The sequence below is a fragment of the Eurytemora carolleeae genome, unplaced genomic scaffold (assembly GCF_000591075.1).
Source record: "Eurytemora carolleeae unplaced genomic scaffold, Eaff_2.0 scaffold17, whole genome shotgun sequence".
NCBI classification, from domain to species: domain Eukaryota; kingdom Metazoa; phylum Arthropoda; class Copepoda; order Calanoida; family Temoridae; genus Eurytemora; species Eurytemora carolleeae.
In genome coordinates, this window is record NW_019396047.1 from 235,043 (window position 1) to 254,591 (window position 19,549).

Below are 19,549 nucleotides of genomic sequence, written 5' to 3' on the forward strand. Positions count from 1 at the left end.
ATATGTATCCGTTCATTCACACTACAACCCGAGTATTTATGTTTTCATCGAACAAATAGAAAATTAAACCCAAAACCCAAGTTATAACTTAAATGTTTTTAACATGCTTTGAGAAGAGGCCTAATGTATCGAATATAGAGATAAATATTACTGTTTTTGGAAACCTGAATTTGTTAAAAAGAAACGGGTTTCCGGCTATCCGTCTTAGATCGGCGCTATTAATTAATATCTAGCGATGAATCTACCTAGAAATGAAGATTACAGTAAACCTGAATACTGGGAAAAAAGATATATCAGGTAATGACTATTTTTTTAATTTCATGGTTGAACTTGATGGGGTTATTTTCATATTTTTTAATATTATATGAATCGTAATATTTTGAAGTTTGTCTGAACTAAGGACTTGCAAGCCCCACCTCCGTATGTTCAAATTTTCATATTAAATAATAGGTATATTCCTAGAAACCGATTTTTGAACCCCCCCAGGCCCCCCCTCCTCCTATCAATTTTGTACATGGATCTTACAGAAAGTGTCTCAACTCAACCTAACCCGTGGCCGCAGCGCTCGGCCCCCTAACCCATCCTAGCCGCAGCGCTCGGCCAAGAAAGTGTCTTAACCTAATCTAACCCTAAATAATACTAAATAAATACTTGTTAGATCAAATAATATAAGTTTGAAATATCAAAGATTTACGACATTTGGTTCTAAAGATATAGGAATTATAGAATCAGAGTTTGTGGCAAGGACTCAATTCCTTTATACCCAAAACTGATATCTTCAAAAAGCTGATATCTTCAAATTGCTAATATCTTCAAAAAGTTGATATCTTCTAAAAGTTGGTATGTTTAAAAAGTTGATATCTTTAAAAAAGTTGATATATTTAAAAAGTTGATAACTTAAAAAAGATGATTATAGATCTTCTAAATAAAAAGTTGATATCTTTAAAAAGCTCACGAATTTAAAAACAAAATCTGTATGAAATTATTAAGTACATTTTTTTCAGGCCATTTTTTGTATCCTCTACTGTCCACTGTATATCCATGAAAGCCGAAAAAGGAACGGGTAATTAAATCCAAGGCCCAGCATCGTTAATTTGCAATAATTTAGCGGAAGTTTTGGTAAAAATAGAACCGGTTTTTGTGCATCCCTGCATGAGCTTTAGTGTGCCAAGTTTTGATGGACAACCCAGATTTGAACTCATTAGTGTTCTCCCTGGTTCAGACAGATATGATAAAACAAATACAGGTTCATACAATTCACGGTAAACTAAAGTAAATTTCAAGTTGGATTGAAGTTTTATGTGTTTTCAATCTTAATTCATCAAAGAATAATATGTAACGGAATAATAGGTTTTCCGGGTATTATATGCGTATTTGGGCGTTAAAGCTTGGAAATAATCCAATATGATATGGGACGCTCTGTACTGTATGAAATAAAAATTACTGTCAGGGGGACTCTATTGTGAATATTTTCTCTTTGTACACATTGTAAAGCACACCAAAAACTAAGTTCGCGGATTTTATAAAAATATTTTGTGGATTTTTATTTGATTTATTAAAAATTTAATTTTGTTGGAGGCTAATTTATTAAAAATTACATCCTCCATAAACATTCCCTGGGGTCACATGAGGTCCCACACAAAATTTGACCCCGAATCGGATCACCCGTTTTGACGTTTATTGGATACAAACAAACAAACACAAACTGACTAGCAAAGTATAAAGCGAATTTGTTTAGTGAGGAGGAGTATGAATGGTTGGGTGGATTCCAGTGTTATAAATCTATTCTACAAAAATACCTCTCCAAACATCAACAATCAGATTCTATTCTACAGTTAGGTAAATTAAATAAAGCTTTTAAGGGAAGAGTAATTTATAGTGATCCTTTATGCAAGGATGACAATGCCCGATTCCTAAAGGTACCTTTAAAAGCTTTGTCTGATTAAGTATGGATTTTAATGATTTTAAATTAGAAAATGATTATCTTCAACTGTGGAAAAACGACAATATCTTCTTCAATGTTGATCAGATAAAGTTGTCAAGGTTTACGTTGTCGATCAGACAATGCCATCTTTGCATGGAGGGTTACTAGAAATTAAACTTGAATCGCTTTACAATTGTAAATTATTTTACGTGATAATTTTTTCCCCTAGGATGTGGCAATTCTTCATTTTCCACGGATTTACGGAACGAAGGTATTGATTTAATTCTTTATTAGACTTTGAGCTGTCGATATCAAATTATATACACCTAAATTAAACTCCTTTTTTCATGAAAATAAAATCCTATTATTTGCTTCATGTCTGGAATAAATACTTTTATGTGTGATTTGTAAAAAAAATATAAGGTTATAGTATTAGTACCCATTTGAGATTATGGTATTTTTTTCAGGCTGGGAGAACATAACAAATATCGATATCAGCCTGACGGGATTACAAAAGCTAAGAAGAAGAGAGAGGGATTCCAACTATGTTCTAATGGATATGTCCATCATGTCTTTTAAGGACAAAGCCTTTGATATCGTGGTAGAGAAGGTATATTAAAAAAGGAGACTATTGTAAACATTTTTTAAAATTAATTTTAAAGTTTTTTTAATGTGCAATGTGCATCTTAGATCCACATTCAACAGCTTATCAATATCTGTAATTCGGTGCACCCTGGATTATTTGCTAATCTTTTTTATATTTCAGTGCACCCTAGATTCTCTTCTAGTAACTGCTGAATCTCCCTGGGATCTAGACTCTAAGCAGCACAAACTAGGCAGAAATCTTTCCTGTTAGTTTTCAACTTGTTATTATCTCATATATTCATTAATCAGCATTTGTTTATTTTTTCAGATCTTATATATTGTTTGTGATCAGGGTTAAAAACTTTTTTTTATCAAGCCTTGTAACATATTTCTGACAAAAACCGGTTTCTGTTTATTATATCATTTCAACGGTATTTTATCATTTTAACGTTTTTGAATGAAGTGTTCATATTCCGTTTTCAATAAAGATGAACACAAGTTTAGAAGATTTTTCTTTGATATGAATAGTTAGTTTAATGTATTTCCTGAGAAGTCTCCTAATTCTCTTCAAAAGAAAATAGAAAAATAAAGTTTTATTAATTTTTTAAAAATTTAAATTTTAAAATCATCCCAAACCGGAGAAAACTGATTCCAACCAAATCCAACTCTGGAAGATAATTGACAGGAAAAATTGCGCAGTTGGACGAGTTCTGAAGGAAATAAAACGAATATTGAATCCTGGCGGAACATTTATATCCATCACATTCTCTCAACCACACTTCAGGAATATAAATCCACAACAAGATTATTCATCAATAGCTGAAGTGCCCGGCGTTTCCCGTGAAATTAAAAAGTGGAGGGAAAAAAATTGTCATCTTAAAAAAAACTCTAATTTTTAGCCTATGTTACCCCCACCCAAATATTTTAGCCAATTTGGTCAAGCCGTTTAGTCAGCTATAGCTAACATATAAATATATTTACAATCATATATACAAATACATGAGCGAAGAGCTTTATAATAGTATAGGTAAATTTAACTTTATCAACAGGGGCGGATTACAATATTTTTCAGTAGGGGAAGAACGGGTGAATAATTCAATAAAAAATCCCCCACTGAAATTTTTACGGTGAATTTTGTTATTATGTCAAAAGTCAAAACCAGACCACTGACCACTGACCAGCTGGGGGTGGACGGTGGAAAATGCAATATTTGGATTTGTATAAAACAAATCTTCATTTTGAGGGAGGGTAATGTCCCCCAATTTTCCAGGGGGCGTCCCCCTCCCCCCCTTAAGCCGACTCTGCTTTCCAATTATTTTTATTTAGATTAGAACAGATACATCAGAAATATGGCTTATACCTAGAACTTTCAGTAAAACAATCCTCCAACTTAAAAAACATTAACTTTTTAGACTTTAAATGGATTTATGATGATCAGGGTACCCTTGCTTCTAGCTGAAGGATTAGGATGGTCGGTTCAAGTCGAGAAAATTGAAGGAACGTTCCACAACTCTTTTCATGTTTTGATTTCTGTCAATAATATTTTTTGTAAAAGCTATTGGTTACAAAGTTAAACTTTGAAGAAAATTGAAATATTTTCTTCAAATTCTAAATATTATGATGAATTTCTCTTTTTAAAAATTCTAATGTTTATTAACATTTAAAGTTGATGGAAAAAAAGGTTAAGGGGTTGGATTGCACAGCTTTGTATTTATCATCCAGGATGGAGATCCTGCTCCAGCTAGAACAAAATATCTTCATTCATCATCCCTTGTCATTCAACACAACTCAGACTGGGAGTCCAGTGATGAAGAGAAATTCCTGGAGAACTTGAACCTTGATTCAGACCAGGAGGAGGATAGTTCCAGTTCATAACTTCTTGGAACATGAATAGTTCCTGCTACTTCTTAACTTCTTGGAACAGGAATAGTTCTAGTTCATAACTTCTTGGTACATGAATAGTTCCAGCAATTTCATAACTTCTTGGAATAGTAATAGTTCTAGTTCATAACTTCTTGGAACATGAATAGATCCAGTTCATATCATCTTGGAACAGGAATAGTTTTAGTTCATAACTTCTTGGAACTGAAATAGTTTATGTTCATAACATCTTGGAACAGGAATAGTTCTAGTTCATAACATCTTGGTACATGAATAGTTCCAGCAATTTCATAACTTCTTGGAATAGTAATAGTTCTAGTTCATAACTTCTTGGAACATGAATAGATCCAGTTCATAACATCTTGGAACAGGAATAGTTCTAGTTCATAACTTCTTGGAACAAGAATAGTTCTATTTCATAACTTCTTGGAACAGTAATAGTTTATATTATTAGCTTTGTCTTAAAATATGTTCTAAAAAATGGAATTTCTTCCTTGCTGTGCCAGAAACGATTCACAACATTTTATACATTCTTAAAGTCGTCACTTTTCTGTATGGATCGAGACATATTACCGCCATTTTCCTTTAGTGCTTTGAAAATTCACAAGTTAGCTTTTAGGTAAAAGAAGCAAGAAAGGCGGCATTACTATCTTTAGTTGTTGTAAAGGGAACCTTTATTACGTTGACCTCGTTGCTTGTTAACTTGACACTTGAAGACCTGAAATGATTGCTGGTTAATGTCTATTGTCTAGCTGGTCCTATGTTTGTCAGATAAAAATATTTTTTAATATTTTCAGAAATGTCCCACAAAGAGGATGGACAAGAAAATGGAGTTGAGGGAAGGAAAGGTGACTTCGAATGCAGAATGCTTATACCCAGTAAAATGGCGGGATCTATTATAGGTGAGCTTACAGACCGATTGTCAGGGGTCTAGATCCTATATACCAACCTATTTATTAGGGGTATTTATTATTTTGAACAATCCCCCCCTCCTCCTACTAGATTTTTTTCCCTCAGTATGGAAAGGTATATTTTAAAAGTTTTTTTTTCACTGAATTGGAAAAATAAACTGGTAAAAGCATGTAAAGGTAAAAAGTATTCAAAAAGGCTATCAAACTTGCCAAATGAAGCTAAATCCCCCCCCCCCCCAAAAAAAAATATTTTCCCATGTAATTCAAAGTTAAATTAAGTAAAATTATAGTTTCTACATTCCAAAACATTCTTCATTCAAATTTTTCTACTTTTTTAGGAAAGAAAGGTGCAAACATACAGATGTTGCGGAGTGAATACTCTGCTAATATTAAGCTACCGGACTCCCCTGGACCTGAGAGGATATTTAGCGTCTACGCAGCAGATGCAGACACTGTTGCAGATGTCATAGGAATACAATCAAAATATATTATTTTATATTAATTAGAAACTGATAATATTTTGTTGTAAATCTGGGATACATCCTGGAAAATACTGATTTTTTTATTTGTTTTGAAAGTTTGAAATTACACACTTAGTTTTTACTCGTACAATTGTTAAGGACAGAACTTTTAAAATAATTCGTTTTTTTGTAAGTTTTGAGCGAGAATCAAAAGCACTGGTTTTTAAAGTTATTGTTTGCAATGCCCACCTACGTAAATATGATTTAATTGATGTATCTGCTGCAGAGAAAGCATTACCCATGATGTTTGGAGTCGAAGACAGTGAAAAGGAAGAAGAGATCCGACTTCTAATTCAAACCGGAGCAGTCGGAGCCATTATCGGTAAAGGAGGAAATAAGATTAAACAGATCAGAGAGCAGAGCGGAGCTAACGTGAAAGCGTATCAGAACTGTGCCCCACAGTCCAGTGATCGGGTTGTGTCTATAAAGGGTGACCGGGAAACCCTGATCCCGGCCCTCAGACTTTGTTTGCAGGTCATAGTCGAGAACGGGCAGCGTGGTTCCGGTATGCCATATGATCCAGCCAATTTCGACTCATTTTTCGCCCACGAATATGGAGGTTTCGGTGGCCAAGCCGGCAGGTTTGGAATGGAGGGTGGACGAGGTCGTGGTGGAGTACAGCGAGGACCTGGACGTGTACCTGCTCCCGGAGGGTTTGGTCGTCCCGATGGATTTATCCCACCAATCGGATTCCCTAGCCGACCAATGGGACGTGGTTTTGGTCAGGAAGGTTTCGGTCGAGACCTTGGTTTCGGCGGTGGTGGCGGTGTTGGCGGGGGACGTGGTAAATTCGGCGATGCCGGGGGCAGATTTAACTCTAGCGCAGGAACAGGTTTAGAGATTGATGACGGGCCAAGGGAATCAACACAGGTCACAATACCTAAGGAGGTTGCAGGAGCAATAATAGGTAAAATATGTTTTGTAAATTTCTAAAATTTCATGAATTCAATAATTAATAAACTCTAGAATCTAAGTCTAAATATTGAACATTTGACAATCACCACGGGAAATTTGGTTCAAATGACTTTTTAAAATTGATTTTTTTTGTTTTTATATTTTAAAAGCAAGTGATTATTTTTTCAAATATTTTCACGAAATTATGAATATCTTGTTTTGAATTAAGTAAATTAAGTAAAACTCATTGTTTGTTGCCTGTCGATATAATTGTACAATAATGGCTCATTTTGGTATTTGTATTTGTAGGACCCGGAGGACAGAGAATCCGGAAGATCCGGAATGAGTCCAAGGCCAATATAACTATCGAAGATGTACAGACTGGAAGTAACGAGAGATTGATCACTATCGAAGGTACAGAGGGACAGATAAGTGTAGCCAGATACCTGCTCAGACAAGCCGTTAACGACCAGCGCCCAGCAGCACAGGGGTTCAGTAACTCAGCGTACTAAACTCACCACCCGGAGATCCTCCAGAACCAACCCAATCCAACCCAGCACCCCTAGCTATATACATTTACACCTAACCCAGACCCTTCTTTGCTTACTCCATTATTCGCTGAATAATTGTGATATTCTAATGTTTATCTATTAAGTAAGGATTACTGCAGATAAGAAAGAAATAAAGTTTCAGTTTGCAGTACATAGTACACAGTAAATGTACTAAACACTCTACAGTACATTCTTTCAATATTGTTTATAATATTTCTGATGTTCAGGATGTCCTGGATTTTTTTATCAGTGTAGTTATTTGACGAAAACTTCTGAAGAATTCAGCATTTTTGTATGAAAATATTTTTAACCTTAAAGCTTAAGTTTCTTCCTGGGACGATAGGGTTTCAATATTTTTTTTCTATTTTTGAAACCGCATAACATATCAATAATCATAATGAAGGAGTTTTTCCAATATTTAAAATTTGTATTTTTAAATTTGTAAATTTAAATTTGAAACAGTACAAAGACTGGTAAATGGTGTTGAACAAAATTACAAAGTATGTACAAAGGGGAGCTTAGCAATAAGAAACATATTTTACGATGTTTGATTTGAGAACTAAATGTATAAAGTGATCTAACTAGAAGAAGATGAATGTTGAATATTAAATGTAAACTTGAATGATAGTGCTGCCCCTCTGTAGATACTCTGTGGATAAAATAATAATGGTTTGGTTCTCAGCTGGGAAAATATTTGGAATTTTCTGATAAATGTTTCCATGTAATCTACATATATCTCCTATTGTACTTTAACCTTGTTGTTTTTATTTGTATTTTTGTTATTTTTGCTTTGGTTAAGGATTCGGTATCTTCGTTAAATGAATTTTTATTCTATCTTTTTATCAGGTTGTATTCAATGTATTTCTCCCTAAAATCATCTTTTATTGATTCATAAATTGTCGATTTGTTTTTTTATTGTACTATTGTATTTTAACCTGGAAAATGAATGACCTAACCTCTGTTAATATCCCCCCCCCCCCCTCCCCCTGGACAGTTGAAAAGTAGTTAGCTCATGCATTTTACACATTACTCACAAGACCGTTGTGTATAATCTCTAATATGGAACCCAGGATTATTAAGGGTTCGATAAACAATAGAATTTGAATAGGATCTTTTGTGTAATAGAAAACATTACTCTTCCCACCCTAATGTAGTTTTAATCCTTCACGGAATAGTTAATTCTACTCCTAGGGTAGTTTAATCCTCCTTGGAATACTATATTCTACTCCTAGGGTAGTTTAATCCTCTTTGGAATACTATATTCTACTCCTAGGGTAGTTTAATCCTCCTTGGAATACTATATTCTACTTCTAGGATAGTTAAATCCTCTCTGGATTAGTATATTCTACTCCTAGGGTAGTTTAATCCTCCCTGGATTAGTATATTCTACTCTCAGTGTAGTTAAATTCCTCTGGATTTGTAAAGCCTACTCCCGGGGAAGATAAATTTGGATCAATCAAATTCTATATCTAAGTGGGTCGAGTACAGTCTCCCAACCATCCCTGTAGGTTCCACCCTCCCATGGTTCCAACCCGTAATCCTAGCTCCTGTCCTAGATATAATGTAAACATGAAGGATGAGATCTAGTGTTAGTGTTATCCTATCAGATCCAGCTCCGGACTATACTATGGCCTTTCCCGACTACAAACAGACCTGCTCCGACCATGCCAGGTTTAAAATTACAACACGATAATAATAACAGTATTTTTGGTCTTTTTAAACTACATTTCATTTGTTTAGTTACCCTTTTCTGTTTTATATCTTTAAACAAATTCTAATTTATTATATTAAAAAAGGGATTTTTTTCATGACCAGATATAAACTGTGTTTTCCTTTTCCTCGATAAGCCGAATTCCTTTTTTGTATATTGTATTATATCATATCTGTTCGGTTCCATAGTAGTAAAGCTATCGTGTAAGAATTCCCATTATTACACGGTTCAGGAGGAAAATTTTAATATTGTTCGCTTCCTTGCGTTTAAGAATGCTTATTCTTACACTGAAGGTGTAGAATTTTCATTCTTTAACGCTTAGACCGTGTAAGAATGGAAATTATTACACGGTCAGAGCGTGAAAGAATGTATAAGATATAATAATAATCTTATGAGGATAAAAATGTAATAATGGAATTCTTAAACTCGATGAAATAATCTTGATGCATTCTTTAACTCAGGCCGCACCTCATAAGATTATCATAATATAAGTTTTTTTTCTTCTTTTTTCTGTTTCGCTTTTTCATATTTTTTTTCTATGGTTTTCTTTAAAATATCTTTTTACATATATGTTTGAAACAACTTAAATATTTCAAATATATTTTTTAAAATATGATATTTAATCTTTGTTCAGGTTGCTTGTTTTGATTGCAAGGATTGGTCATCAGATGTCAGAGCAAACCTTTCAACAGGTTTCCAGCTTAATCAAACAGGTTGGATATTAGAGAACCTCCTCCCCCTAGAAACAAATCTTTAATTATTATTCTTTTATTTTTTAGCCCTAGTTAATTAAAAACAATATTTAGAATTTTTCCTAAACATGTTGATTCTAACATTTTTAAAATTTAATATTTTTAAACATGTACTGTATGTTTGTGTACTGCAGGTACATGAGGTTCCTGTTGTAAACAAGGATGGATTGACCCGGAATATTGGTGTACGGTACACGCATCATTATCCGTTAGAAAACAACGAATGGGGAGAATTTCAGGTTGTTACAAGTAGAGACTGTCTTTTTAATTTCTCGTGATGGAGTCAGGGGCATGCCCAATTCTCAACAATACCCTTAAAACCTGAGTCTAATCAACAATGTGGAAAATATCGGTGTTTTTCTAGCAGTTAAATTGTTTGATTCTGAACATGTTCTCCTATGTTTTCTAGCATTTAAATTGTTTGATTCTGAACATGTTCTCCTATGTTTCTGCAAGCCTAAATCACCATACCAATTCATAAAAAACTATCTTAAAAAAAAAACCAAAAACATGGAATTGGACATGCCTCTGGTTGTTATAAAAGAATGAGAATAAAATCATTTAGAATTAATCTATAAAATAAAGCTCTTCGCTTATATATATATATACATTTATTTTTTTATTTAAAGAAAATTGCTGGGGTTGTTCATAGCCTCAGGCATTCCCACCCCTCAGCACTCCCCTTCTATACGCATATCAATCACGCCTGGGGTCGTCTGTTTAGTCTGCTCAAAACATGTTCTATTGGTAAACCCTGGATGTAAGCGTACCCGGGTGCAGGGTGACCAGAACCCGTCGTATTCTGTAGCCCTAGGTCAACATCCTTGACTCACCTAGACTCGTGTTTAGTATGATCTTTAGTAAGGCAATTCAAAGCTCATATACTTATATATTTGTATTTTGTATATATATTAGCTAGAGCGGGGCAAATTTTGAGGGAACTTTAAGGACCTTGGGGTTATTTAGGCAAAAAATTTTTACGCACTTTTGCTCAGATTCCTTCAAAACCAAAAAATGCACGTAATATACATAATTCTGAGTTTGCATGCAAAAAATCAGCCTCCTACGACAATTCTAAGTTATGTTTAAACACTGTTTAAATTTTCCGGAGAGTAATACGTTTTGTGGCCCCCCCCCCTTATTTTTCAAAATTCAAAATTTTGTTCAAAATTCTTCAAAATTAAAATTTGTTCAAAAATTCGAATTATTTTTCAAAACCTAAATTTTTTTCTTTCAAAATTTGAATTTTTTTGTACGAGAAACGCTGGGCACTTCAGCTATTCATATAATAATAATTGCTTTCAATTATTGTAAAACAGGCTTGAGTTGAGCTCCCATCTATAAAGCCTCTTCTTTCTGTCTAATAATATAAATTATCTAGGCTCATAGACGTATCCTGGGAGTGGTTAGTGTTGGATCTTGTAGTTCTCAAGTAGAACTGAACGAGTTGTGCCGGCTCCATGAGACCGTCAAGAACAAGTTCATCAACACATTGTTTGACTCCAGGTGTATAGTTCTCTGTGACTCCGAGAACGGGGTTGATGAGGAGAAAACTCTTCATATTCAGGTTAAAATTTATGTTTTAGATAAATAATCACCTTTTATTTGAGGAGAGGTATCAGCATTTCTCAAATCACAATGGTGACTTAATGCATCTAATGCTTTTTTTCAAATAGTGAAAATATTTTATTTTGGAAGATCACATTGTTTTTTGAGCCTCAATTCAATTCATCGATTATTTAATTTCATTTTTAAAGCTTTTAAGGTTTCTTGGACTTGTAAAAGATTCTACAGAAATCTGATTTAGAACTTGTTTAATGTTTACCCTCAACATTATCTTTAGTTACCATAAGCCAACTTTTAACCTTTCTTGTAATTCCTCTTAGGATAAAATCTTTGTAAATACTAAAAGCAAAATCGTACAAAAGAAACGACCGATCTTTAGTTCACTTTTTCTTGTTATTCCTCTTAGGATAAAATTTTTTTCATAGTTGAATAAAAGCAAACTCCTACATTATTATTATTATTATTAACATTCAACCTATATTCAAAGAATCATGATCCTCAAGGACAATGATTCTCCGAGCTCTAGGGTCGAGCTCCAGCCACTTCCCCTTGTCTGCCTGAGTTATAATGGATCACATCAGGTTTGAATCCCTTAGGATCCAGTGTGTATGCCCGATATGTAAGGAGGCCTTAAATAGCATTCCTGAACAGTACACACGTCTGTTTAAAATTTATAAAAATGGTTTTAACAAATCTGGATCTAACTGAGGGGCAACCCTAATGGAATGTCACTTATAAAACTTTTTTAGGCATCCTCTTTAAATAAATAATCCATATCTGGTTTACCCTTGGGGTCTGCGATCTTACTAGGAGAACACAATGTGTAGGCGCACCACTGTTCCTGATTTATTCTCGAGTCCATTATATATCAGTACACCCATCATTGAGCAAATGAGTAAATCAGGTTTAGCTGGATAATATATCATGGGTCAGTAGCAAATTTTATTTATTTAAATGGTAAAAAAAAACTTAATTCTGCCCATTCTGAATGCTGCATTTGTCACGATGGTTCATGAGTTGCTGTTAGCCATTTTTCTATTATCTTCCCCAGCTTTTTACCTCTCTCTAGTAGGGATTTGCCCTTTGAACCATCTTGGCCAAGGTAATTCCGTAAAATTCGTGCATTTGCTATAATTTTAAAATGTTTTTGTGGTGCCCCAAAAACCTTAAAAAAAACGAAGGCATAGCCCATAAATAGTTGAGACTGGTTTGGTTAGAGTTAGGTCTGGTCTAACTTAGAATCAGTAAATCAGTCAAGACCAAAAAAAAAATTTGAATGTTAAAATCAGCTGATTTGAATTTTTTTTTTGGTAAAATGAGGATATAAACATTTCTATTATTTTATCCAGGAGGATGTAGATACGGATGGAGGAGGAGAGGTTGATAAACCTCCATCCTGGTTCCAACCTCAGAATCATAAAACACGACTTCTTCAGTTTCATGGAGCTAAATATTCAGCTGCTCTTACCGCAGACCTAAAGGTGGTAATATACGATTCTATAACATTGCCATTGAGTGCTTTGTATGATCAAGAATGAATAAGATATATAATTGGTCATTTTCAATTCTTAATAAAGTGACTTGCGGATTTCTTGTTACAGAAATATGGATGAAAATGTAAGAATTAAACACTTTCAAGCCAAAGAAAACTACGATATCTTACACATTAATGATCAGGCATGGCACTAGACACTAGACAGTCAGTTTAACATTAAAATTTGAAGAAAAGATATTATATAAGTCAAGGTTTGTTCTTGTTATGAACACTCCCCCCCCCCCTTCCCCCTCTTGACATGTTTAGATGTACACATACCAACTGTTTCAGTAAAGGTTAGGTGAAGATAGATAGTTACTTAAGTTGCTAATTTGGAAAAGGAGGGGGAGGGGCGGTCATGCTATAATTTGCTTGGAAATTACCAAATATATTAGCAGCCTATTATCAGTCTAGAATTTATTTTATATATGAACACTGGAGAACTTATTTTTTCTTCTAGGATTTTATAGCCTCGTTGTTCTGGATCCTGGAGTCTAAACGTGTAGAGTGGAGTAGGGAAACCGGAGAGAGATCAACGCTACTCTGCGCACCCTTCGAGCGTAAGGACTTCGTGGGCCTCGACATGGAGAGCAGGAACAATAGGTCAGGAAAGTTAATTCACAAGTCCGGTCCTTAAACCATGCTCATACCTTTGTTTTATTCTTTATTATTGGTAAAACTAGTTCCTAGTAGGTTGTGAATATTAAGAGTTCTTTACTTATGCAGGGAAAAATCAGAACCTGATAAAAAAAATGAAAGGCTCTTGTCTCGTTTCGGCTTTAGCCTGCATTTTTTATCAAAGCAAAATGTTATTCAAAACTTAAGTAATTTTTAACATCCTTGAAAGCCAAAGATTCAAAAAACCCTGAATGTTTAAAAGAATCAATATATATGCTTTTCGATCGCTTCAAATCACTCATATCTTTATTAATACTAATTTCAACCCTTTGATCAAATTATTTTCTTTTTAGAAAAAGAGTTCTAGGACGTCAGAAAAAACATCTCGGGGATTTAAGTTTACTAGCTGGACTTCCAGCTGAAGCTTGGAACTATTATCAGGTTAATACTAAGAAAAATTATGTCACGGGTTCATAACAAATATAAACTGTTTAAGGAAAATATTATTTCTATAATTTAAGGTAAATCTTTAGTATTTATAAGTATTTACAGCTAGTTTTTAGACAAGTCAAGGGAACTTTACTTTGTTTCAAGGGCAATTTTTCCTACAAAACATCCAGTGCTTAGTGAGGGATGTTTTGTAGGCATAATTGACCGAGCAAACGTGTTTAAAGGGAATGAAAGGGGGTATAGGCTTGCGGCGAAAAATAAGCGCTTTTGATTGCTACTAATCTTACTTCTATCTGTTACGTCTATAAGGAGAAAATTGTTAAAAACGACTAATACCGAAGAACGTAGTGTTCATACAAATTCAGAAAAATGCAACATTCAACTCGGATCGTAAACAAATCAATTTAATTCCAAACAAATCATTTAGATATTACAAAAAATAGTCATCGATTATTTTTCGACGCATTCGTAAATAGTTGATATTTCATAATATTTTGTATTTTTCATGATCTGAGAGTTACTTTAGAAATATTTATTCCTGTTTCGAGGATTTTTATAATGAAGACGACATTTCATATTTTCCCCTTTAATTTTTCATAAAATCCTCCCTTTAAGTAAAATTACCGAAAAAATAGTTGTACACAATTTTATCGTCTAATGAGATGAATATGCCCGATTTTTTTCCCGTAATGTTTGCAGAGAGGATCGTTATTTTACTTAGTTGTCCCGAGGGACGGTTAAGTAGCTTAACGTTTCTCTGTTGGGGGAATCCAAGGTCGGTAATTTTGGTGAAAAAGAATTAAGGATTGTCTCTAGGTTGGATGTGATGTGCTTCGTCCTGCCAACGACTGGTTGTGGTTGGCAGGTTGCCTGGAGGGGTTGTGTGCGGTATCTATGTTGCTGCAGGAGAGACAGGAGAAGGGGGTTAGCTTCGGTGCAGTCGGACTCTCATGGGAGGAGGTCATTGAGAAGTAGGACTTAATTAATTTATTACTTAAAGTTGCCCCCCCCCCCCTCCCCAGATTGTTTTAATTATAGAAATAAACCCTGCGGCTTGCATGAGTAGGTTTGTAGGGGTGTATCATTTTAAGAATTACACCCGAGGGATGATTTTAAAGAATGGAGCCTCTTGAAAGTCTTTTCCAAAAATAATAATTCCTCACCCACTAAAAGTCAATTATATTTCATAATTCAGCAAAAAATCTCCAGAAAAGACCTAACTTCTTGTAAAAAATGATTTCCTCGTATTAAACAGGAAATGTAAATTGAGAAAATAATTCACATGCCTTTTCAAACTATTTTTTAAAATTTATCTTTGTTTAAAGGTTTATAGGAATTTAGAAAAATTTTAAGGTTTTTAAAATATATTTGAAATATTTGTTAGTATTTTGTTATTTTGCTCTCAATTGCTCTCAATGCAGTTACTTACTGTTTTAAGAAATAAACTTTAACATTCTACGGAAAATTTTTTTTATAACTTTCTTTAAATAAATAATCCATATCTGGTTTACCCTTGGGGTCTCCGATCTTACTAGGAGAACACAATGTGTAGGCGCACCACTGTTCCTGATTTATTCTCGAGTCCATTATATATCAGTACACCCATCATTGAGCAAATGAGTAAATCAGGTTTAGCTGGATAATATATCATGGGTCAGTAGCAAATTTTATTTATTTAAATGGTAAAAAAAAACTTAATTCTGCCCATTCTGAATGCTGCATTTGTCACGATGGTTCATGAGTTGCTGTTAGCCATTTTTCTATTAANGTTGCTGCTACTGGATTCCCTGGGTTCCCAGCTTTCGTTTGATATGCATTAAGCCATAGTTGAAATATTTTCTATTGGTGGAGGTCATTAGAGGTCATTAGAGGTCATTAGAGGTCATTAAAGTTCAATTTTATTTTATTATAGGAATTTCGAACCCTAATTAGGCGCGCACCCAAAAAATTGGAAGATTTGAACCAAAAATGAAGGCAGGGCCCCCCCCCCCTACATCAAATGTGCCAACTCCACCATCCCCTTTTTCTTAAAATAAAGAAAATAATAAATCAACTTATTTTCTTGTTAGATATCGTGAGTGTGTAAACCACTACGCCAAGTACAAGTATGCGGGTATTATAGAAACAGAAGCATCGCTTAAAGCTGTCGTTATTCTAGTCAAACATAGGTTAGTAAACATATATATTTACTTATTATATAGAGGTGTAGTTATTCTAGTCAAACATAGGTTAGTAAACATATATATTTACTAATTATATAGAGGTGCAGTTATTCTAGTCAAACATAGGTTAGTTAACATATATATTTACTAATTATATAGAGGTGCAGTTATTCTAGTCAAACATAGGATAGTTAATATATATTTACTTATTATATAGGGGTGTAGTTATTCTAGTCAAACATAGGTTAGTTAACATATATATTTACTTATCATATATAGAGGTGTAGTTATTCTAGTCAAACATAGGTTAGTTAACAGATATATTTACTTATTATATAGAGTCAAACATAGGTTAGTTAACATATATTTACTTATTATATTGAGGTGTAGTTATTCTAGTCAAACATAGGTTAGTTAACATACTAATTATATAGAGGTGTAGTTATTCTAGTCAAACATAGGTTAGTTAACATATATTTACTTATTATATAGAGGTGTAGTTATTCTAGTCAAACATAGGTTAGTTAACATAAATATTTACTTATTATATAGAGTCAAACATAGGTTAGTAAACATATATTTACTTATAAAGTTATCATATAGTTTTGCATATTTTTATCAGCACACATTAAAAAAAATATTTGGATCCTTTTTTTCCGGTTGTACAACTACATTGGTTATATGATACAGCATAATAATAAAGTTCAGTTAAATAACTTTACTTGATCCTAATTCATTCTAATAGATTTATCAAATTAAATGAAAATATAAGAATTTCATCCAAATTTAACCTGCTTATTGTATACTTGGGAAAGAGAAGGGGGAGGGGGGTAAGCAACTTATAATGAATATGAAATATAATGAAGACATTCTGGAAAGTAAATTTAAGTTTAGTTCAGAAGAAATCCTCTTACTAGAATAAAATAAATAATTAAATACTGTTTAGATAAAGCAGTAAATAGTACTGTTCAGTTTTCCAGTTGGTTTGGATTGAAATAAGTAAATAGTACTGTTAAGTAAATATGTCACAAGTTTTAATATGACCGATTTGCCTCAAGTTTTGATTGAGCACTCTAGTTAGAACTTAATGTTCTTATTTTGGTTTGAATATTGTTTAATTCTCCAGGCAAAGCTGGGTTCCCAAACTAGTATTTGATATTATGTTTAGAAGTTATCTACTAGCCTCCGAGTTCCTACAGAATATTGTTTTCATAAATCTTCAGCTCAGTGATCGGGAGAAAATTGAAAGATTTATAGCTCTCAGCAACCTATATAGTCAGGTAGATATTGTATTATTTTTAAAATTTTTGTCACATTTTTGGATTATCAACATTTAAATAGCAGAATAAGTTTTGCGATTGGCACATCAAGTATATATCTGGATTTTTTTGCACTTTCGTTCAAGTTTTTGAGTTAATATTTACGGTTACATATGATCTAAGTTTTTTTTCGGCTTTAATGTATTTTTTATTTTAATCAAGGACTCAAACATCTTTGTAACACAGAAATTCATCCAATATTTGTCTAGCTTGTAAATGTTAAATTTAAAATTCTATCAATTTTGCTTTTTNCTTGATCGATCTTCCTGTTTCTATTCAAACATTGTTTCTTAACATCTCGAATTCATGGTGCAAAGTTGAAGAATAAAAGTCAATATTTGTTCAATATCCAGGTTCCTTAATCCTCACTGAAAATTCACAAAAAAATTGTCTTTTCTGATTTTTTCTTTCTTCTATATCTTGGTCCATTCTTATTCCGAGTTAGCAGAGGGGAAATAAAAAATCAACCCGGCCCCTCTTTGGCCTCAGAGGCTTGTCACAGTTTTTTTTAAGAAGAAGTTTTTTATTAAGTTTCAGGGTTTTTCTCTTGCACAATAGAAAAAGTTAATATATTAAGTGATACCAGGCCTTTTAATTTCATAATGAGATCTGCTCTTCTGTTTTATTATTTCTAAAGAAAACAATTGTAGTATTCTACGTTTAAAATATTTATTTTTTCACCGATTTTGATGGTTCAAACGTCAGCATCACAAAAATGTTCACTAGAAGCTCACAATAGTATGATTTTTGTATAGTTATTAAAGATTTAAAAATCTTAAAAATAAAATATTCTTATTTTTTAATGTGATTAAAAAGTCGTGCAAAAATACAGAAAGAGTATGAAAGAAAAAAATCAATTCTAACACGAAGCGCTATATAATGCTATAAGCCTTGGTCTATGATAAGGGTCTAAACGTTTATCAAAGAAGCTGGTTAAATTAAGTTTCTGTCTGTTGAGTAAGCCTGATTTTTGTTTTGTTTTTTGTTTATGAGTTCCATATCGTATAAACCACCTGACTTTTCAGCCTTGACGTATTTTTTATTTTTCTAGATTGGGTTTCGGAGAAAAGCTTCTTTTTTCCAGCGTGTAGCGGCAATGCGTTGTGTAGCACCTCAGAATCCGTCCCATGATTGGGCCTCCTGTTATTCCTTGATGCTGGAGTCAGTAAAAGGATACAACCTAAATCTAGGATCCTGCTCACGACCGGAGACAGGATGGCCAACCCTGCAGGTTCAACTTCTCCAGGAGTTGGTTGGAACTTCAAGGAAGATGGGAGCACATGCTGCGTCTACTCGACATATGACATTTCTATTCCAGGTAAAATCACGCAAATATCATAATAATTTTTATCGCCAACATTACCGACATAACTTAGTGTTCCTTGGGACAGTTATGTAAATAACAACCTGCTCTGCATAGTTTTCGAGAAAAAAGTTGCGCGTGTACATATTAAAAGATAATAAAATTGTGTACAAATACTTCTTCGAGATTAATTTTACTTAACCACGGTTTCCCTGGAACATTTTTGCCCACAAAATATCCCTCGCTTCGCTCTGAAAGTTTTGTGGGCAAATGGTCTTGAAACCCTTGGTTAAGTAAAATTCCATTACCCTTCCTGTAAACTAGTTGTAAATAATTAATATTAAATAAAGAAACCTGAAAACGGAACAACCATGTTATTAATGTTTATAAATTTGTTTAAGTCAGAAAACCCCTGTGATGATATTGCCCTCGTTCGATCATAGCAATTTCTATGATATTCATGCTGAATCTTTAAATCAGATGACTGACTCATGGGCTAGTTGTTTGTACTTTAAGCCGAGGGGCTGTCATTGTAATTTCATGATGCCTTTCATACCGATTCACAATAGTTTCTTTTAAACCTTTATCTGATAAAATATAAATAATGTGTAAGATATCGTCGTTTTTCTTACTTAAAAAGTTTTTATTCTGAAATTTACTCCCACTTTATTTTAGAAGAAATTCACAAGCCACAATTAAAATTAGGGAATTTTTAGAGTTGAACATTGTTATCGAATTCACTCTTCATTAGACAATGCTTTTAAGGGTACTGTTGTGAGTCGGACATAAAAGTCTATCGAAAATACAATCTCTTAAAGTAACTGAAAGAAGGGCCTGTCTGATTTACAATGGTACCCTTGAAACCTT

At 33.5% G+C, this 19,549-nt stretch overlaps 3 protein-coding genes across 5 annotated transcripts in view; all 3 read left to right on the forward strand.

Moving 5' to 3' along the window:
- LOC111703161 (methyltransferase-like protein 13) lies at window positions 1-5,190 on the forward strand. Of its 2 annotated transcripts, none has more exons than XM_023475039.1 (8): window positions 1-297; window positions 1,739-1,839; window positions 2,154-2,195; window positions 2,392-2,534; window positions 2,691-2,760; window positions 3,209-3,293; window positions 3,948-4,006; window positions 4,197-5,190. In XM_023475039.1, the coding sequence occupies exons 1-8, from the start codon at window positions 236-238 to the stop codon at window positions 4,382-4,384; spliced, it is 750 nt and encodes a 249-aa protein (XP_023330807.1). In that variant the 5' UTR covers window positions 1-235; the 3' UTR covers window positions 4,385-5,190. The 2 variants fall into 2 exon arrangements, with proteins under 2 accessions (XP_023330807.1, XP_023330813.1); XM_023475045.1 differs by having other exon boundaries at window positions 4,191-4,275.
- Window positions 5,177-8,824, forward strand: LOC111703150 (heterogeneous nuclear ribonucleoprotein K-like). Its single transcript, XM_023475029.1, has 4 exons — window positions 5,177-5,292; window positions 5,640-5,771; window positions 6,049-6,729; window positions 7,026-8,824. The coding sequence occupies exons 1-4, from the start codon at window positions 5,190-5,192 to the stop codon at window positions 7,226-7,228; spliced, it is 1,119 nt and encodes a 372-aa protein (XP_023330797.1). The 5' UTR covers window positions 5,177-5,189; the 3' UTR covers window positions 7,229-8,824.
- LOC111703137 (protein brunelleschi-like) overlaps window positions 8,821-19,549 on the forward strand; it is a 21,140-nt gene continuing 10,411 nt past the window's right edge. For both annotated transcript variants that reach the window (XM_023475018.1, XM_023475010.1), the window contains exons 1-11: window positions 8,821-8,938; window positions 9,613-9,691; window positions 9,865-9,969; window positions 11,112-11,297; window positions 12,646-12,777; window positions 13,291-13,433; window positions 13,802-13,889; window positions 14,715-14,869; window positions 15,968-16,066; window positions 17,229-17,340; window positions 18,431-18,697. In XM_023475018.1, coding sequence (XP_023330786.1) covers window positions 8,844-8,938; window positions 9,613-9,691; window positions 9,865-9,969; window positions 11,112-11,297; window positions 12,646-12,777; window positions 13,291-13,433; window positions 13,802-13,889; window positions 14,715-14,869; window positions 15,968-16,066; window positions 17,229-17,340; window positions 18,431-18,697 — 1,461 coding nt within the window. In that variant the 5' untranslated portion in view covers window positions 8,821-8,843. The remainder of the gene's footprint in view (window positions 8,939-9,612; window positions 9,692-9,864; window positions 9,970-11,111; window positions 11,298-12,645; window positions 12,778-13,290; window positions 13,434-13,801; window positions 13,890-14,714; window positions 14,870-15,967; window positions 16,067-17,228; window positions 17,341-18,430; window positions 18,698-19,549) is intronic.

Coding starts and splice junctions, on each gene's coding strand:
- LOC111703161 (XM_023475039.1), top strand. CDS start 236: ATGAATCTACCTAGAAATGAAGATTACAGTAAACCTGAATACTGGGAA. Junction 2,196..2,391: donor CACGGATTTACGGAACGAAG/GTATTGATTTAA, acceptor TATTTTTTTCAG/GCTGGGAGAACATAACAAAT. Junction 4,007..4,196: donor TCAAGTCGAGAAAATTGAAG/GAACGTTCCACA, acceptor AAAAAGGTTAAG/GGGTTGGATTGCACAGCTTT.
- LOC111703150 (XM_023475029.1), top strand. CDS start 5,190: ATGTCCCACAAAGAGGATGGACAAGAAAATGGAGTTGAGGGAAGGAAA. Junction 5,293..5,639: donor AATGGCGGGATCTATTATAG/GTGAGCTTACAG, acceptor CTACTTTTTTAG/GAAAGAAAGGTGCAAACATA. Junction 6,730..7,025: donor GGTTGCAGGAGCAATAATAG/GTAAAATATGTT, acceptor TTGTATTTGTAG/GACCCGGAGGACAGAGAATC.